Source organism: Pteronotus mesoamericanus, unplaced genomic scaffold, assembly GCF_021234165.1.
Source record: "Pteronotus mesoamericanus isolate MK-2021 breed Mesoamerican mustached bat unplaced genomic scaffold, CSHL_Meso_final contig_1207, whole genome shotgun sequence".
NCBI lineage: Eukaryota > Metazoa > Chordata > Mammalia > Chiroptera > Mormoopidae > Pteronotus > Pteronotus mesoamericanus.
In genome coordinates, this window is record NW_026555045.1 from 17,504 (window position 1) to 35,606 (window position 18,103).

The following is an 18,103-nucleotide window of genomic DNA, read 5'->3' on the forward strand; positions in this document are numbered from 1 at the left end:
TGGGGCCATAAGCACAGAAGAGTAAAATGGTAGTCATGTTTAACAAGGTCATATGCCTTCTCAGTAAATGGTGCCACAATAGCAAATGGCACTGATTTTATCTTTTTTTATAAGTTTTTTTAAAATTTTTAAGTATATTTTATTGATTATGTTATTACCATTGTCCCATTTTTTCTCTCCTTTATTCCCATCTACCCGGTACCCTTATTCCCTCCAGCATTGTCCCCTTAGTTCATGTCCATGGGTTGTACATATAAGTTCTTTAGCTTCTCCATTTCCTACACTATTCTTTACCTCCCCTGTCTATTTTGTACCTTCCAATTGTGCTTCTTATTCCCTCTACCTTTTCCTCCATTCTCTCCTCCTCCCCACTGATAACCCTCCATGTGATCTCCATTTCTGTGATTCTGCTCCTGTTCTAATCATTTGCTTAGTTTGTTTTTGTTTTTTTAGGTTCAGTTGTTGATAGTTGTGACTTTGTTGTCATTTTACTGTTCATAGATTTAATCTTCTTTTTCTTAGATAAGTTTCTTTAACATTTCATATAATAAAGACTTGGTGATGATGAACTCCTTTAACTTTATCTTATCTGAGAAGTATTTTATCTTCCTTTCCATTCTAAATGATAGCTTTGCTGGACAGAGTAATATTGGATGTAAGTCATTACTTTTCATGACTTTCAATACTTCTTTCTAGTCCTTTCTTGCCTGCAAGGTTGCTTTTGAGAAATTTGCTGATAGTCTTATGGGAATTCCTTTGTAGGTACTCTCTCCTTTTCTCTTGCTGCTTTTAAGATTCTCTCTTTATCTTTAATCTTTGGCAATTTAATTATGATGTGTCCTGGTGTGCCCCATTGGGTCCAACTTGTTTGGGACTCTCTGAGCTTCCTGGACTTTATGTCTATTTCCTTCACCAGATTGGGGAAGTGTTCCTTCATTATTTTTTCAAATAAGTTTTCAATTTCTTGCTCCTCTTCTTCTCCTTCTGGCACACCTGATTCAGATGTTGGAATGTTTAAAGTTGTCCCAGAGGTTCCTGAGCCTCTCCTCATATTTTGAATTCTTGCTTCTTTAGTCTGTTCCAGTTGAATGCTTATTTCTTCCTTTTGTCCCAAACTGTTGATTTGAGTCCAGGTTTCCTTCCCTTCACTGTTGTTTCCCTGTATATTTTGTTTTATTTCACTTTCTGTAGCCTTCACTTCTTCCTTTATTCTACAGCTGATACAATCATTTCTGTGAGCATCCTGATTACCAGTGTTTTGAACTCTGCATTTGAAAGGTTGGCTATTTCTTCATCACTTAGTTCTTTTTCTGGGGTTTTGATGTGTTCTTTCATTTGGGCCATATTTCTTTGTCTTAGCACATCTGTTACATGTAAGGGGAGGAGCCTTAGGTATTTGCCAGCGTAACCTGCTTCACCATGTTGTGGCTCTGTATGTGGGGGAGGGGTCAGAGAAGGAAAAACATCACTTGCTCGGCTCTTGCCCCTTTCAGTCACTTCCCCGCTTCCTACATGTGACTGACACCCTTCCAGGTACTGCCCTGGTGCTGATTCCCGGATGAGTGGGCTTATGTAGGTTCTAGGACCCGGTGGCCCCCACAAGTGGATTCTCCTGAGAGACTGGCAGTTTCTTCTGCCACTGTGACCCCTACAGATTTTTACAGCCAGAGGTTCTGAGGCTTTATTTTCCCCCCACTGGAACCCTGGGTTTGGCGGTGTGTCTCCCTTGCCAGTTGTTCCTTACCATTTATCCACATGCAAATGTGGGACTATATGGGCCACCAGCCACTGTCTCACCCACCCTGTCTGCCAGGTGTCGGCTTGCCATGCAACCTCTCCACCATGGCTGTCCATCTCCACCCCTCCTACCAGCCTGGATGAATGTTTCTTCTTTAACTCCTTGGTTGTTGGACTTCCATACTTTCGATTGTCTGGTAGTCTGGTTGTTTTTTGTTTTTAAATTGGTTGTTATCATTCTTTTGGTTGTGTAGGGAGGTAAAGTGTACCTACACCTCCATCTTGGCCAGAGATATGTTATTTGATTTTATCTTTTCATTCCCCCTCTGGTTTTAAAATGGATTTATTCTTAATGACCTTGCCCGGTTGTGGTTTTGGGGAGCAGAGACAAAGGTTTCTTCTTCTGTAACTACTTCAGGCTAGCTAGGGACGTAGAGCCGTCCCTGCCGGTGGGTCTGGGTATGGGTTGTTAAGGAGAAGAGGGTGGAATTGGACAGATCAAAAAGTGAGAGCTGTGGCTGGAGGCCGTTTGTGGAGGAAATCTCCCAGAGCCTGGACACTCCATTGAATGAAGGATATGAGATATTTGAGGAGGCATCACCTAAAAACAAGAATAAAGAAAAAGACTGCTATATGCCCTAGGAAGGGACTTAGCCAGGAAAACCAGGGCCAGACATTGGCCTTAAAATTTCAGAAAGGGGGAGGCAGAGTTGTAGGCGAATTCTAGATGGCTGACACTGCAGTAGCAGTTCTCAATATAAAGGAATTTAAAAAATGAAATTTTAGCTTAGAAGAAAATTTGAAGAAACTAGGATTCAATCAGTTTGTGGGTGGCAATTGGACATTGTGATTTCCACTGAAAAACAATTTCCCTTCCTAAAATCACCCTCATTTTATTGAAGAGACTGCATATAAGTCCAGTTTCAAGTTGGCCTGATTATTTGTATGAACACAGGAATAGTAATTGATCATATAGGCTCTTTTAAATCTGCTTTGCTGGATTTTTACAAGGAACCTTCAGATTGAGCTTTAGCCTCTCAGGGCAAAGAAGGCAAGCCACACAGTTGCCATCTGGCTTTGTCTGCAATATCTATAGGTTTGGGTGGAGTCCAAAAGTTCTTGATGTCCCTGAAATGTTTTTACGTTCCTTCCTTGCCATCTTTCAGGAAAGTACCCTTCGTTCCTTACCTGGGAAGATTGCCATGAACCGAGTGACAAAGCAAGGTACCAGGACATTTTTCCAAGGGGCTCTTGTTGGCTTCAAAAGTCAGTCTTAATTCCTTAAACAGGTGTGTCTAACCTGAGGCTTGCAAGGCTGCATGAAGCCCAGGATGGCTATGAATGCGGCCCAACACAAAATTGCAAATTTACTTAAGAACTTTTCTTTTGCTCATCAGTTTTCATTAGTGTTTGTGTATTCAATATGTGGCCGAAGACAACTATTTTTCTTCCAGTGTGGCCCAGAGACACGAAAAGTTGGGATACCCCTGCAAGGTTTTTAGTGACATCCAGAGTCCAGGCATGACTCTTTCAGTCATGACATTCCAGACAAAGACTTGGTTAATAAAATCAAATTTGGAAACTGGTGCTATTGTAAACAGAATAGATTCTTATTGGATTTGTGCAAACAAACATATTGCCATGAAAATAATACTCATTAAGAGTTGCTGAATTCTGGAAGGATTAGATAGGGAGAAAAATAGAATTGTTTCAGTATTGTTTATGAAGATAATACTTACAAATTGTTCTAGAGAAAAATCAAATTTTCTTATATCTGGAAAACAAAGATTTAAAATTAGCAATATTTTGAACAAAGTCATTCAGTCCTACATAACCAATTTTGTTTGCCTTGACTATTTGACAGTATTTCCATTAATCTAGTTATTCTAAGGGTTCTGTAAATCTTGATTTACTTCAAAGATATGACATACTTAGATTCCTGTAATTTAGAGTAAGTCAGAGTCCTTCGTGAACTTTTCCAAAGATACATTTACAAATGCATTAGAGTAAAACAGTGACTGTTTATAAATGACCAAATTTAAAAGAACATGGTTGTAGAATAAAATGCAATTGATAAAGAACTTTGCTTCTTTGTAAAACATATTTCAAGATAAAATTTCTTGATACATAATAATTATTATGAAATGACATAAAAGAACAATATAAAGCCCGTATTTTTAGATTTAACACACAATCTTAATACATATAAAAACCAAACAGTGTTCAAAGTTTTAAAATGCTATACAGGACCTATCAGAAGTGTGCATTGAGGATTGGGAATAATTCATAAATTCCCAATGTGTGGGATACAAATACCCAGAGTACCACTGCTTGATGTCCCCACAGAGAACCATCACTCTTGGTTTGTTCACTGTCATTGACAGGATACCTTGAGAGCTTCCTGTTTGAACTCAATTCTGAATATTTGCAAGTTCCTTCCTAAAGCAAGTTGAAATTTCTAGAAAATCTATTTTGATAAAAATATATGTATACAAATAAAATAGTTATTGTTATTCTGTTTGGCAAAGCTTCTCATGTAATTTCAAGCATATTAAATAGGCCTAATTAGTTCAAGAACTTCTGTAAGGAGAAAGAATAAATCCTTGAGGTATCACAGGGGCCCATTGGAATAACTCAAAGTCATTTCTCACTTCTTAAAATTTAAACTTTGGGAAAGTTGTCAAATGTACTTAACCAAAAGATTATAATATAACCTTTTTGTAAAACAGGACTGTTTTTGGTAATAACCCTAAAAGACATTAACCAAACTTAAAACCAGTTTTAACATCAAACATTTTGTCCAAAACATAAGATCCTGCTTAATTTATATAAGTACTTAATATCTTTAGGCCAATAAAATATTACAACCTAGTTATGCCATCCGGAGACAGAAAAAGCACCACATGTAACACACAGACAAATACATATCACATAAAGACCATATACATGAAGACTGAATACGTAAAGACCATACACATAATTTGAATTATTAATTTTTGTAGAAAAAACAAGACTTTTTAATTTGCTTTTGACAACTTTTAAGAAGACTGGAAAGGGGATGGAAAGTCCTAAATACCAAGCAAGAAGACCTGTTGAGACTCAGTGAAAGCTTCAAAGACTATTGATGAATGATGGAAAGAAAGTCTTGGGCCCAAGGAGTATAGCATCAGGGAAGAACCTGGGCGGGGCTACTTTGTCCCCCTGAAAGGTCAGAAACCTGGTGACAGAAGATACTTTCTGCAGATGGAGGGCTGGGAGTTGTAGTCCACACCAGCAGAGAAGGACAAAGAGATGGGTGTGTTTATCCTGTGTCTGAGTGTGACTTTACCAATGAGGAGAGCATCAGCCAGATATCCTGGGGATGGATTTAACCCACACAGACAGGGGACTCAATAGAAAGCCCATTTGAGAGAGCCACACTGGCAGAAAAAGAGAGAGCATGTTTGGGAGAGAAAGCCAGTTTGACCTGTGGATGTGTTTACCCCATGCTCTGAGGGTGACCTTACCAATAACCAGGACACCAGCTAGATGCCCTAAGAATGGATTTACCCCATCTACAGAGAGACAGATAAGTAGCAAGTCAAGAGTTAGAGGCCTCCCTGTAAGACAAGAAAAAGAAATAAAAGGCACCCAGATTGGAAAGAAGGAAGTAAAATTGTTACTGAATGATGGACCCATTGTAGGAGGAGCCACAGATGCTATTACTGGAACAACACCCTCCCCTTCCCCGGGGTTCCTTGGTTCTAGGTCCTTTGCCTGCCACCCTTAAAAATTATGGCTCTCAATGGCAGAGTTTGGTGAAAAGGAAAAGAACTATTTATTTAAAAGTTACATAAGTTTTGAGTAATGGCTAACTGTCACATTAAAATCTCAAAATCCCTTTGAAATACCCACCAACACACACAGTCCTGCCTTCCTGGCTTTGCCCAGTCAGGCCAGTCAGGGGTACCGTCCTTCAGAAAGAACAGGGACAGAAGTCCTGGGCTCGGCTAGGCAAGCCTTTAGCGGTTCCCAGCACCATCCGCTGTGTCGCCACGATCTCCAGCTCTTAATCCAAAACCATGTAGCACCTTCTCGTGGCCCATTAGCAACAGTCCTTTCTCCCCTTTCCTTCCCAAATGGTCTTCACATTGTTCCCCAGAGTCTGTGTCCCGTTCTGTCTCTCGCAGGCTCTATCCCCTTACCTTAGTAACATCCTGTTTCCTAAGCTTCATGGTCAAAAAGCCTCTAGCATGGATGCCACACCTGCAGATGGAGGACTGGGAGTTGTCCACACCAGCAGAGAAGGACAAAGAGATGGATGTGTTTATCCTGTGTCTGAGTGTGACTCGGACATGGGTCTGATCTGCAAAATGTATAAAGAACTCACACGAATCCACACCAGGAAGACAAACAATCCAATTTAAAAATGGGCAAAGATCCTGAACAGATACTTCTCCAGGGAGGATATATCACTTCACTCTGGTCAGAGTGGCCATCATTAACAAAACAAACAGCACGTGCTGGTGAGGGTGTGAGAAAAGGGAACCCTAGTGCACTGTTGGTGGGAATGCCAACTGGTGTAGCCACTGCAGAAAACAGTTTGTAATTTCCTCAAAAAACTAAAAATGGAACTGGCTTTTGACCTGTCATTTCTACTCCTGGGATTATACCCTAAGAATCCTGAAATACCAATTCGAAAGAACCTATGCACCCCTTTATTCATAGCAGCATTATTTACTATAGCCAAGTGCTGGAAACAACCTAAGTGCCCATCAGTAAATGAGTGGATCAAAAAACAGTGGTACATTTACACAATGGGATACTACACAGCAGAAAGAAAGAAGGAACTCCTACCTTTCATGACAGCATGGATGGAACTGGAGAGCATTATGCTAAGTGAAATAAGGCAGCCATTGAAAGAAAAATACCATATGATCTCACCTATAACAGGAACCTAATCAACAAAAGAAACAAATGAGCAAAAAAGAAGCAGACACATGGAAATAAAGAACAAACTGACAGTGACCAGAGGGGACGGGGGAGGGGGATAACGGGAAAGAAAGAGAAAGGTCAAGTCAAGGCATATGTACAAAGGACCCAAGGACAGGGACAATGGCGTGGGGATTGTCTTTGGGAGCAGGGGTTGGACAGGGTGGGGCAGGGGGGAAATTGGGATAACTGTAACTGAACAAGAATAAAAAAATACATAACAAAAAAAAGAACATGGTCTTAAGGGATTAGACTGCTGCTCAGCCGGAAAACAAATAATGGCGGGGGTGGGGGGGGTAGAGTGAGGCAAATTTGAATGAAAAGGCATAATTAGAAGAAAGAGGCCTAGAATCCTTGCTGAAGGTGAAAATCTAATCTCCCTGTCTTGAGAAGTAAACCTAAGGAGGGGATGGAGAGGGCCACAGTAAAGGTCAAGGTGGAGGACAGTATTACAGTTAAGAGGTCCGTTCATGGGCCAGACCTCCTGGTCACCCAGTTTGTATTGAAGCCAGGCTGTGTTACAATAGACAATCAATTGCTTGGGCTTGAGGTTAGTAAGTCCCAGAGCCTTCAAATTCCTAAGTAAGCATCCCAATGGGCAGTCCTTGGGTGGGATCGATTGAGTATTGCCCATGGTGAGAACTATGGAAAAAGGAAGGATATCTCAGGGACGAGAACAAACAATGTTGGGGGCGGTTTGAGAAGGGCATCCCCAACTCAAATGACCTGGAGATATGTGGCCAGTGCTGAGCATCATTGAGCCTCGGGGTAGACTGAACATGAGGACCTGCCTCAGAGCCAGGCATCATTGGGCCCTGAGGGCAGAGTGAACCATGAAGGTCTGTCTAGAGCCAGATGTCCCTGGGCCCCAAGAGCAGACCAAACGAGCAGGGAGATAGTTGGAGACGTCCCTCCCAGTTGAAACCCTGGGAAAGTGATAGACCCAGCACTGGGGTTTATGGCAATGAAATGAGGGGATAAGCTATCACTTTCAATAGAATGTTTTTGTCCTGAGATTCAGAGAGACTTACTGAACGCTGGCCATGAAGATGGGTGAGGAGGAGGCTGTCCGCAGAGTCTGGAGAGATGGAGAAGGATTAGAATCCTCTCTCCAAACTTAACAGAGACAGGGTAGGGGGTTAGCCCTGGTTGAGCTTCCACTGCCCACTGATCCCTAGTTGAAAGTCTCAGGAGGCCAGAGGAGAGGGAGAAATAGAGAATGTCCCCTTACGGGTCTCCAAAATGTTAAGAGTAGTCAGTGACACAAGCTGAAACAACTCACAAAGAGAAGAAACTGTAGGAAGTAAAGACTTTATTCACTCTCCAAGAAAGGAGAGGGGCATGGTGTGGAGAGATACACCAGTATTAAGGAGTGGGTGTTTTGAGCTTTTATTAGATTATAATCGGATTAAAAAAGAAGAGGTTGCTGTTGTGTGACCCCTGGGCTGCTGGGGCGTTGTAGCGCCAGGCTGCAGTTTGTTTCATTGTTATCTTCTGCCTGGCTATAAGGAGCAGTTAGTCATGTTCTGTTCTTGTTTTCCAGTAATTTGCAGTTCAGGGGACACAAGCTCAAAAAAGTAAAATGGTAGTCGAGTTTAACAAGGTCATAGGCCCACTCTGCGAATGGTGCCATGATAACAAATGGTGTTGACTTTATCCTTTCATATAGTACTTGCAGAAAAAGCTTATAAATAACTTTGATTAACTGTCTCCAGCCATGTATCTGTTTTTACAATGGGTAACGAGGCGACATGGAATCATTGCCCAGCTGGAGGCTGCTGCTGCAATCCCAGAGGAACGCATGGCCCAGCCTTGAGCCCCTACTTGCGGTGGGGAGCCCAGGGGCAGGGGTGCTGCCATCCCCTGAGCCCCCACCTGCCGCCCAACCTCACCTTGCTGACCGAAGCTGACTGAGGAGCTTACGAAAAACCCCGCCACTGCTTTCTCCCCCTACCCCGCAGATCATACACCCTCGCACTGGAAGATGGGGAACTGCCCCAAATCCCCTACTTTGAATGACATCTCCCTGCTTCATGAGTCTCGGTCCAACCAGGCTAGTTTTGGCAAGGAGACAGAGCTAGATCAGGAGCCTCTGCTGCCATATCAGGGGCAAGTGCCAGTTCCAGTCTATCACCCAACACCTAGCCAGGCTCGCCTAGCAACTCAGCTGACTGAAGAGGAACAGATTAGGATAGCTCAAAGAATAGGCCTTATACAATGTCTGCCTAAAGGAGTTTATGAGCCTGGAAGAGATGGATCAGAAAAAAAGATTCGAGAGTGTGTGATCTGTATGATGGACTTCGTTTATGCAGACCCAGTTCGATTTCTGCCGTGCATGCACATCTATCATCCGGACTGTATAGATGACTGGTTGATGAGGTCCTTCACATGCCCCTCCTGCATGGAGCCTGTTGATGCAGCACTGCTTTCATCCTATAAGACAAATTGAGCCAGGATCTCTCATCTGACTTCAAGAGAACCATCATTTTTGGTGGTTTTGATCTTTTATCATTGAGCCCAAAGAGCCAGGGATTAAGAATTAAGATCATGCACAAAAGTTTCCTAAAGATTTCTGAATGGCTGCAGATGTTGGGGAAAAGTATGTCATGTTTTAGAAACTTAGGGGGAAAAGTAGGATGGTATTTTTATGTAAAGCCTTGACCCAGTGTTTAAAAAAATTTAATTGTTTTTAGATCTTGTTATTGCTCCAATACATAGGAATTGTATAAAGTGTTACAGCAGCTGTATATGTTTAAATTGTGTGTGTTGAAGATTAGGAAAAATATAGTGATTGTTTTTCCTAAATGAAATAACTTTCTTCTCTCCTCCTCCCCGACCCAAATTCTTTTCTCAAATTGCTGGCATTTGGGTCAAGGTTTTATCAAAAGCTACATTTTACAACACTGGAACAAAAAAGGTAGTTTAAGCTTGTTTGCACAGTTCTTTTTTTTCCATTGGAAGTGGAATTCATTGCCTTAGGTCTTTTTTTAATAGTGTATTATTAACATCGGGGCTGGCTCTATGCTTGAAAACCAGTTTATTTATAAGCTGTTATGTGCTATATCTGTTTGCAGTTAGGAAATACGGAATTCAAAGTGATCTCCTAGCTTTTAAGCAAAGTGAAATGCACTATCTTTTTTCTATTAAAAAATGAGTTAATGTGTCAAGAAACAACTCTAATTAAGTGGGGTTTAATATTGCCCTTTCTTATGCATTTTATCAAATTATTTTGGTTAATATGGTGATAAAAACCAAGGCAAATTTTAAATATTAAGATTTTTGAGTCATTGAACTTGAATTATACCATGATGCTTATGTAAAAATGAAAGTGGCACCATGGTGAACTGAGAAAAGTTTCTCAGTTTTAACAATTTTGATTTATTCTTTCTTGTGACCTCCCTCCCTGTCTTGAATCATAGCAAAAAGGATACTGCATCTCTTATTATTGTAGTGCTGAGGTTATTGAAGTTTTAAAAACACATCTCAGTCTCTGCCTCTTGGAAAGTACTGCTAGTTGACTGACAAGTCTAGGAGGCAAGAAGAATTAAACATATTTCTCAAATTGCAACATGGATCAATCCTGGGCTTCCTCAAGGCAAAGCTTTATGAAGGGAGCATCTTAGAGGCTGACTGTGATATATTGATCCCTGCTGCCAGTGAGAAGCAGCTGAGCAAGCCCAATGCACCCAGAATTAAAGCCAAGATCATTGCTGAAGGTGCCAATGGACTGACAACTCCAGAAGCTGATAAGATTTTTCTGGAGAGGAACATTATGGTTATTCTAGATCTCTACCTGAATGCTAGAGGAGTGACGGTGTCTTACTTTGAGTGTCTGAAGAAACTAAATCATGTCAGCTATGGCCATTTGACCTTCAAATATGAAAGGGACTCTAACTACCACTTGCTCATGTCTGTTTAAGAGAGTATGGAAAGAAAATTTGGGAAGCATGGTGGAACTATCTTGGTTGTGCCCACAGCAGAATTCCAGGACAGGATGTCAGGGGCATCTGAGAAAGACATTGTACACTCTGATTTAGCTTACACCATGGTGCACTCAGCCTGGCAAATCATGTGCACAAGCACGAAGTATAACCTGGGATTGGACCTGAGAACAGCTGCCTACATCAATGCCATTGAGAAAGTCTTCAGGGTGTACAATGAAGCCGGTGTGACCTTCACATAGATGGATTGTAGCTGACTTCTCCACTGCCCTCTTCACCTCTTCATCTGTAGACTTATCACAAGTTTACGTGTAACCACAGAGATCTCTTTCTCTCTTTACTTATTAGATATTATATACCATTCTCAATAAGTCAATCCAAATCAGCCCCTTAAGAAAAAAGAAATTAACGTTAGAGAATCATGTACAAAGCTGCAAGTACATGCTGGAGAGACATTTGGGCATTTTGCCTTTAAATAAAAAGTCCCTCTATCTGGCTGCACTGCCTTGCTTCACAGCTGCTTCCCCACAGTCAGTGCTTTGGCTGGAAAGCACCTGTTGTCCAAGAGCAGTCAGCTGCATATTGGTTCAGCTCTGAACAAGTCTAAGATGTGCCGTAACTTTGACACGTTTAATAAGCAGATGTGTGGCATTTTCAGAAGGTAGCATGGTCCTCAAGTGAGTTATTGGCATTTTATATCAGCAAAAAAACAAACAAACCCTCAATTCTATAGGTTGCAGACAAAAATAAAAGCTGTTTCTCCATTCTTTTAGAATAAATTAAGTATATACTGTTGTAATAAAATTGCTTTTAATCACTTAATAAGCCTAACCTTGACCCAAGCAGTGAATGCCTATAAACCCAATGAATGAAAAAAGCTTTAATTTTATAACATAAAACAGTATCATTTATAGCTTATCAATAGTATATTGTCCAGCAAAACAAAAAGCCCAGTGGTGAATAAGGTATCTTCATATATAATCATTGAATATTAAATGATGGAGGCTATTTTTGTTAAGACTGTTGGAATTTACTAAACACAATTATGACATATAGTCCAAAGAATGCAGTAACCACTTCATCATGTTAATTAATTGTTCTCTTTTGAAAATCTTTGTTGATTGATTACATAGTAATTCAAATACAATGTCCCTGAAAAAAAAAAAAAACACTTGGGCTCCCTCTTTGGAGTCTAACTGGCAGCTCTGAGCATTGCCCGTAATGGCCCCACTCGTCCCAACTTTGTGTCTTCGTTTTTGGTCCTCATACAGTTTCATTAACAATGGCCTGAAAAGGACATGGGGCTGAGAGCTGTATTTTGCCAGGGCCTTTTGAGTAGTAGTGTCTCAATGAAGTGCTAGATATTATTTATGTAAGAATGAGCTTTTTTTTTTTCTTTAACAATAATACCCTTTCAGAAATTTCTAACTACTTTGTAATTGCATGGTTTACCTGGTGAAAAAGGCAGTTATTAAAAGTCTACTTTCTCAAAAAAAAAGAAATGTATTTCATGTTTTGCACTCAAATGCAGAATTTATATAACCACATGACTTCATAGTTGTGATCTGAAAAAAGAAGGAAATTCTCCTTTATCTTTTTCTTGCAGTTAATGTAAGAACACTGAATCTCTACACTTCTGAAGTGTTAGAGGTAGAGATGGACTAGTAAAGATGTAGTTGTAATGTTTTATCCCCTTAGCATGCATTTATTTTCCCTTATATACTCAAAGGTGACTTATTTGTTCAGCTCAGTGGTACTACAGCTAAAAAAAGAAAAGAAAAGAAATTCATCAGAAAAAGGAGAAGCAATTTCAACCTAAAAAATCAGAAATTTCTTTTTTTCTTAAAAAATGAGTATTTATAGAAGTTCTTATCACGTTTTGTCTTTGACACTTTTCTTTTTTTTAATTTATTTATTTTTTTCAAATACATTTGTCTCTGCCTACCCCCACCACTTTCCCTTGCCCCTTCCCTCCCTCCCTCCCTCAACTCTTTTCCCTTGGTTTTGTCCATGAGTCCTTGCTATATGTTTCTTGACTTTCCCCTTCCCTTCCTTTTCCCCCCGCCCCCCCCTTTCCCTCTTGTCTCTGTTGGTTTCTTTTCCTTTAGTGTTGCTGGTCTTATTTTCCTTGCATCTTTGTATGGTTGGTTAGGTTCCACTTATAGGTGAGATCATATGGTATTTGTCTTTCGCCCCCTGGCTTATTTTGCTTAGCATCATGCTCTCAAGTTCCATCCATGCTGTCACGAAGTATAGTTCTTTTTTACTTTCTGCTGTGTAGTATTCCATTGTGTAAATGTACCATGGTTTTTTGATCCAGTCATCTACTGATGGGCATTTAGGTTGCTTCCAACACTTGGCTATTGTAAATTGTGCTGCTATGAACATTGGGGTGCATAGGTTCTTTTGTATTGGTGTTTTGGGATTCTTAGGGTATAGTCCCAGCAGGGGAATCACGGGATCAAAAGGCAGTTCCATTTTCAGCTTTTTGAGGAAATTCCACACTGCTTTCCACAGTGGCTGCACCAGTCTGCATTCCCACCAACAGTGGACTAGGGTTCCCTTTTCTCCACAGCCTCGCCAGCACCTGTTGTTTGTGGATCTGTTTATGATGGCCATTCTGACTGGTATGAGGTGGTACCTCATGGTGGTTTGGATCTCCATTTCTCTGATGGCTAGTGATGCTGAACATCCTTTCAAATGTCTCTGGGCCCTCTGTATCTCCTCCTTGGAAAAGCGTCTGCCCAGGTCTTTGGCCCATTTTTCATTGGATCATTTGTCTTCTTGGAGTGGAGTCGAGTGACTTCTTTATATATCTTGGAGATCAAACCTCTATCTGATGTATCATTAGCGAATATATTTTCCCATACGGTTGGCTCCCTTTTCATTTTGCTGATGTTTTCTTTAGCCGTGCAGAAGCTTCTTATTTTGATGAGGTCCCACCTGTTTATTCTATCCTTTATGTCCCTTGCTTTAGGAGACTTATCAGTGAAAAAATTGCTGCGTGGGATATCTGAGAGTTTCCTGCCAATGTTCTCCTCTAGGACTTTGATGGTGTTGCGACTTATATTTAAGTCTCTTATCCATCTTGAGTTTATTTTTGTGTATGGTGTCAGCTGATGATCCAATTTCAATTTTTTGCATGTAGCCATCCAGCTCTCCCAATACCATTTGTTGAAGAGGCTATTATTACTCCACTTTATGCTTCTGCCCCCTTTGTCAAATATTAGATGCCCATATAGACCTGGGCTTATGTCTGGGCTTTCTATTCTGTTCCACTGGTCTATGGATCTGTTCTTGTGCCAGTACCAGATGGTTTTGAGTATAGTGGCTTTGTAGTACAGTTTGATGTCCAGTATTGTGATCCCTCCTACCTTGTGTTTCTTTCTCAAAATTGCTTTGGCTATTCGGGGTCGTTTATGGTTCCAGATAAATTTTTGAAATGTCTGTTCTATTTCTGTGAAATATGTCATTGATATCTTAATAAGGATTGCATTGAATCTATAAATTGCTTTGGGTAGTATGGACATTTTGATGATATTAATTCTTCCAATCCATGAGCACGGTATATGCTTCCATTTATTTGTGTCTTCCTTAATTTCTTTCTTCAATGTTGTATACTTTTCTGCATACAGGTCTTTTACCCCTTTGGTTAAATTTATTACTAGGTACTTTACTTTTATTCTTGCTATATCGAATGGTATTTTTTTTCTGATTTCTTCTTCTTCTATTGTATTGCTGGTGTACAAAAATGCCTTTGATTTCTGAATGTTGACTTTGTATCCTGCTGTTTTGCCAAATTCACTTATTAGGTTGAGGAGTTTTTTGGTAGAGTCTACAGGGTTCTCTATGTACACTATCATGCCATCTGCAAACAATGATAGCTTTACTTTCTCCTTTCCTATTTGGATGCCTTTTATTTCTTTTTCTTGTCTGACCGCTGTGGCTAGGACTTCCAATACATTGTAGAAAAGAAGCGGTGAAAGTGGACATTCTTGTCGTGTTCCCGATCTTAGTGGGAAAGATTTCAGTTTTCGCCTGTTGGGTATGATGTTGGCTGTAGGTTTTTCATATATGGCCTTTATTACATTGAGGAATGCCCCATTTATTCTCATTTTGATGAGTGTTTTGATCATAAATGGGTGCTGTACCTTATCAAATGCTTTTTCTGCATCTATTGAGATGATCATGTGGTTTTTGTCTTGTCTTTTATTTATATGATGTATTACGTTTATTGACTTGCGTATATTGAACCATCCCTGCATCCCTGGGATGAATCCCACTTGATCGTGGTGGATAATCTTTTTAATGTATTGCTGGATGCAGTTTGCCAATATTTTGTTGAGGATTTTAGCATCTATGTTCATCAGTGAAATAGGCCTGTAGTTTTCTTTCTTTGTAGGGTCTTTATCTGGTCTTGGGATCAGGGTGATGCTGGCCTCATAGAAAGAGTCTGGGAGTCTTCCTTCCTCTTGGATTTTTTGGAATAGTCTGAGAAGGACAGGGGTTAGCTCTTCCTTAAATGTTTTGTAAAATTCTCCTGTGAAACCGTCCGGCCCTGGGCTTTTGCTGGGAGTTTCTTGATGACTGCTTCAATTTCCCCAGCTGTTATCGGTCTGTTCAAACTTTCTGTTTCTTCTTCCTTCAGTGTTGGAAGATTATACTTTTCTAAAAATTTGTCCATTTCATCCAGGTTTTCAAATTTCTTGGCATATAACTGTTCATAGTAGTTTCTGACAATCCTTTGTATTTCTGTCGTATCAGTTGTTATTTCTCCGCTTTCATTTTTTAAATTAATTATTTATTTCAAATACATTTGGCTCTGCCTTCCCCCCACCACATCCCCCTGGCCCCCTCCCTCCTCTCCCTCCCTCAATCTTTCTCCACGTTGTCTCTTTCATTTCTGATATTATTTATTTGTGTCCTCTCCCTTTTTTTCTTGATGAGTCTGCTTAAAGGCTTGTCGATTTTCTTCATCTTTTCAAAGAACAAGCTCCTGCATTGGTTGATCCTTTGAACTGTTCTTTTCATCTCTATGTCAGTCATTTATGCTCTAATCTTGATTATTTCCTTCCTTCTACTTGCTCTGGGATTTATTTGTTGTTTCTCCAGTTCTTGAAGTTGTAGTGTTAGGTCTTTTGTTAAAATGTTTCTCTCTTTTTTAGGTAAGCCTGTATTGCTATGAACTTCTCTCTCAAGACTGCTTTTGCTGTGTCCCATAGGTTTTGAACTGTTGTTTGTTCATTTTCATTTGTTTTCAGAAACTTTTTTATTTCTTCTCTTATCTCATTATTGACCCAGTCATTGTTTAATAGTCTACTTGTTCAGTCTCCATGAGTTTCCAAGTGTTTGAGGTTTCCCTTTGAGGTTGATTTCTCCTTTCAAGCTCTTATGGTCCTATAAAAAGATTGGTCTTATTTCAATTTTCCTGAATTTGCAGAGGCTTGCTTTGTGTCCTATCATATGGTCTATTTTTGAAAAACTGCCATGAGCATTTGAAAAGAATGTGTATTTTTCTTCTTTGGGATGGAAGGTTCTATACATGTCAGTTAAGTCTATTTGATTCAGTGCATCATTCAGCTCCACAATATCTTTATTAATGTTTTGTTGGAAGACCTGTCCATTTTTGACAGTGGGGTGTTGAAATCCCCTACTATCAGTGTGTTGCTGTCTATATCTTTTTTGAAGTCATCCAACAATTTCCTTATATACTTCGGGGCTCCTATATTGGGAGCATATAAGTTTACAATGTTGATGTCTTCTTGACAGATTCTTCCTTTAAGTATTATAAAGTGCCCCTCTGGGTCTCTCTTTATGGCCTTTCTTTTAAAATCTATTTTTTCTGATACAAGTATGGCAACCCCTGCTTTTTTCTCTTGCCCATTTGCTTGGAATATTTTTTTCCATCCCTTTACTCTCAATCTGTGTAGGTATCTGGCTCTGAGGTGGGTCCCTTGTAGGCAGCATATGTGGGGGTCATGTTTTCTTATCCATTCAGCTATCCTGTGTCTTTTGATTGGGGCATTTCGTCCATTTACATTGAGAGTTATTACTGATAGAAACCTATTCATTTTTTCTCTTTCTACCTGTGTTTTCCTCTTTCTCACTCTTTTCCTTCATCTTCTTAAATCAGTCCCTTTAGCATATCTTGCAGTGCTGGTTTGGTAGAGATGTTTTCTTTTAGCCTTCTCTTGTCTGGGAAACTTCTTATTTCCCCTTCCATTTTAATTGAGAGCCTTGCTGGGTAGAGCAGCCTTGGTTGTAGGCCCTTGCTTTTCATGACTTGGAATATTTGTTACCATTCCCTTCTGGCTTGTAGTGTTTCTGTTGAGAAGTCAGCTCCTAGCCGAATAGGGGCCCCCATGTGTTACTTTCTCCTTCTCCCTTGCTGCCTTGAGGATTCTCTCTTTGTCTTTGATAGCTGCCATTTTAATGATGATGTGTCTTGGTGTGGACCTCCTTGTGTCCCTCTTGAGTGTGGTCCTCTGTGCCTCCTGGATCCGTGAGACCCTTTTTCTCCTCAAATTAGGGAAATTTTCCATCATTACTTTTTCGAGGAGGTTCTCTATCCCTAGCTCCTCTTCTTCTCCTTCTGGTATCCCTATTATATGGATATTATTGCGTTTCAGATTGTCCTGCATTTCCCTAAATGGCTCTTCATTCTTTTTGAGTCTTTTTTCCATTCTTGTTCTTTCTGGGAGCCTTTTTCTACCTTATCCTCCATCTCACTGATTCGATCCTTGGCTTCATCCAGCCTGCTTTGGATTCCTTCTACTGTGTTCTTCACTTCAGAAATGGTATTCTTCATATCCTCTTGTGTCTTCTTGATAGTTTCTATGTCCTTTTCCAGGCTGATATAGTTTGCTGTAAGATCCTGATAGTTTCTCTGCAGTTTCTCATAGTTCTCTTTGAGCTGGCTGAGCTCATTGAGCTTCCTTAGCACCATTGTTTTGCATTCAATATCTGATAGTTCCCTTGCCTCTATTTCATTTAGCTCTCTCTGTGGGGAGTCCCCTTTTCCACTCATTTGGGGGGAACTTCTTTTTCTTCCCATTTTTGTGAGAGTCTGTTAAGTTATTTATTTAGTTATTTATTTATTTATTTTTGCTTCTGCTTCAATTGGGCCATCTAGATTTCCTGACTCTATGGATTAAACTTCTATGGTAGTAGGCAGGTCTTTATTTATTTTTTTATTTATTCCTTTACTTTTCTTTCTGGGCCTGCCTCTGATGATGTTCCGTTGTTGACCGTATATGGCCTTGGGTCGTTTTATTGAGCCTTCCAGGAGTCTACTGTCTGTGTCTGACTCCTGCTTTGGGCAGCTGTGTGACCCCCTTCTGGCCAGGGATCCACTCTTTCTGTGGATCGCTCTGCACTCTCACGCCAGCTTCTTGATCGCGCTCCCCGCCTGGCAGGATCCCCCACCCGCCTGGGCTCGTGCATGTTTTCCCCAG

At 40.3% G+C, this 18,103-nt stretch overlaps 1 protein-coding gene and 1 pseudogene across 1 annotated transcript; both read left to right on the plus strand.

Moving 5' to 3' along the window:
- Positions 1-8,692: 8,692 nt before the first annotated feature.
- Positions 8,693-9,157, plus strand: LOC129080075 (RING finger protein 11-like). The gene has a single exon (XM_054585316.1). It carries the CDS (start codon positions 8,693-8,695, stop codon positions 9,155-9,157), a length of 465 nt encoding a protein of 154 aa, XP_054441291.1.
- A 127-nt stretch (positions 9,158-9,284) lies between these two features.
- Positions 9,285-10,999, plus strand: LOC129080084 (glutamate dehydrogenase 1, mitochondrial-like; annotated as a pseudogene).
- Positions 11,000-18,103: the final 7,104 nt, after the last annotated feature.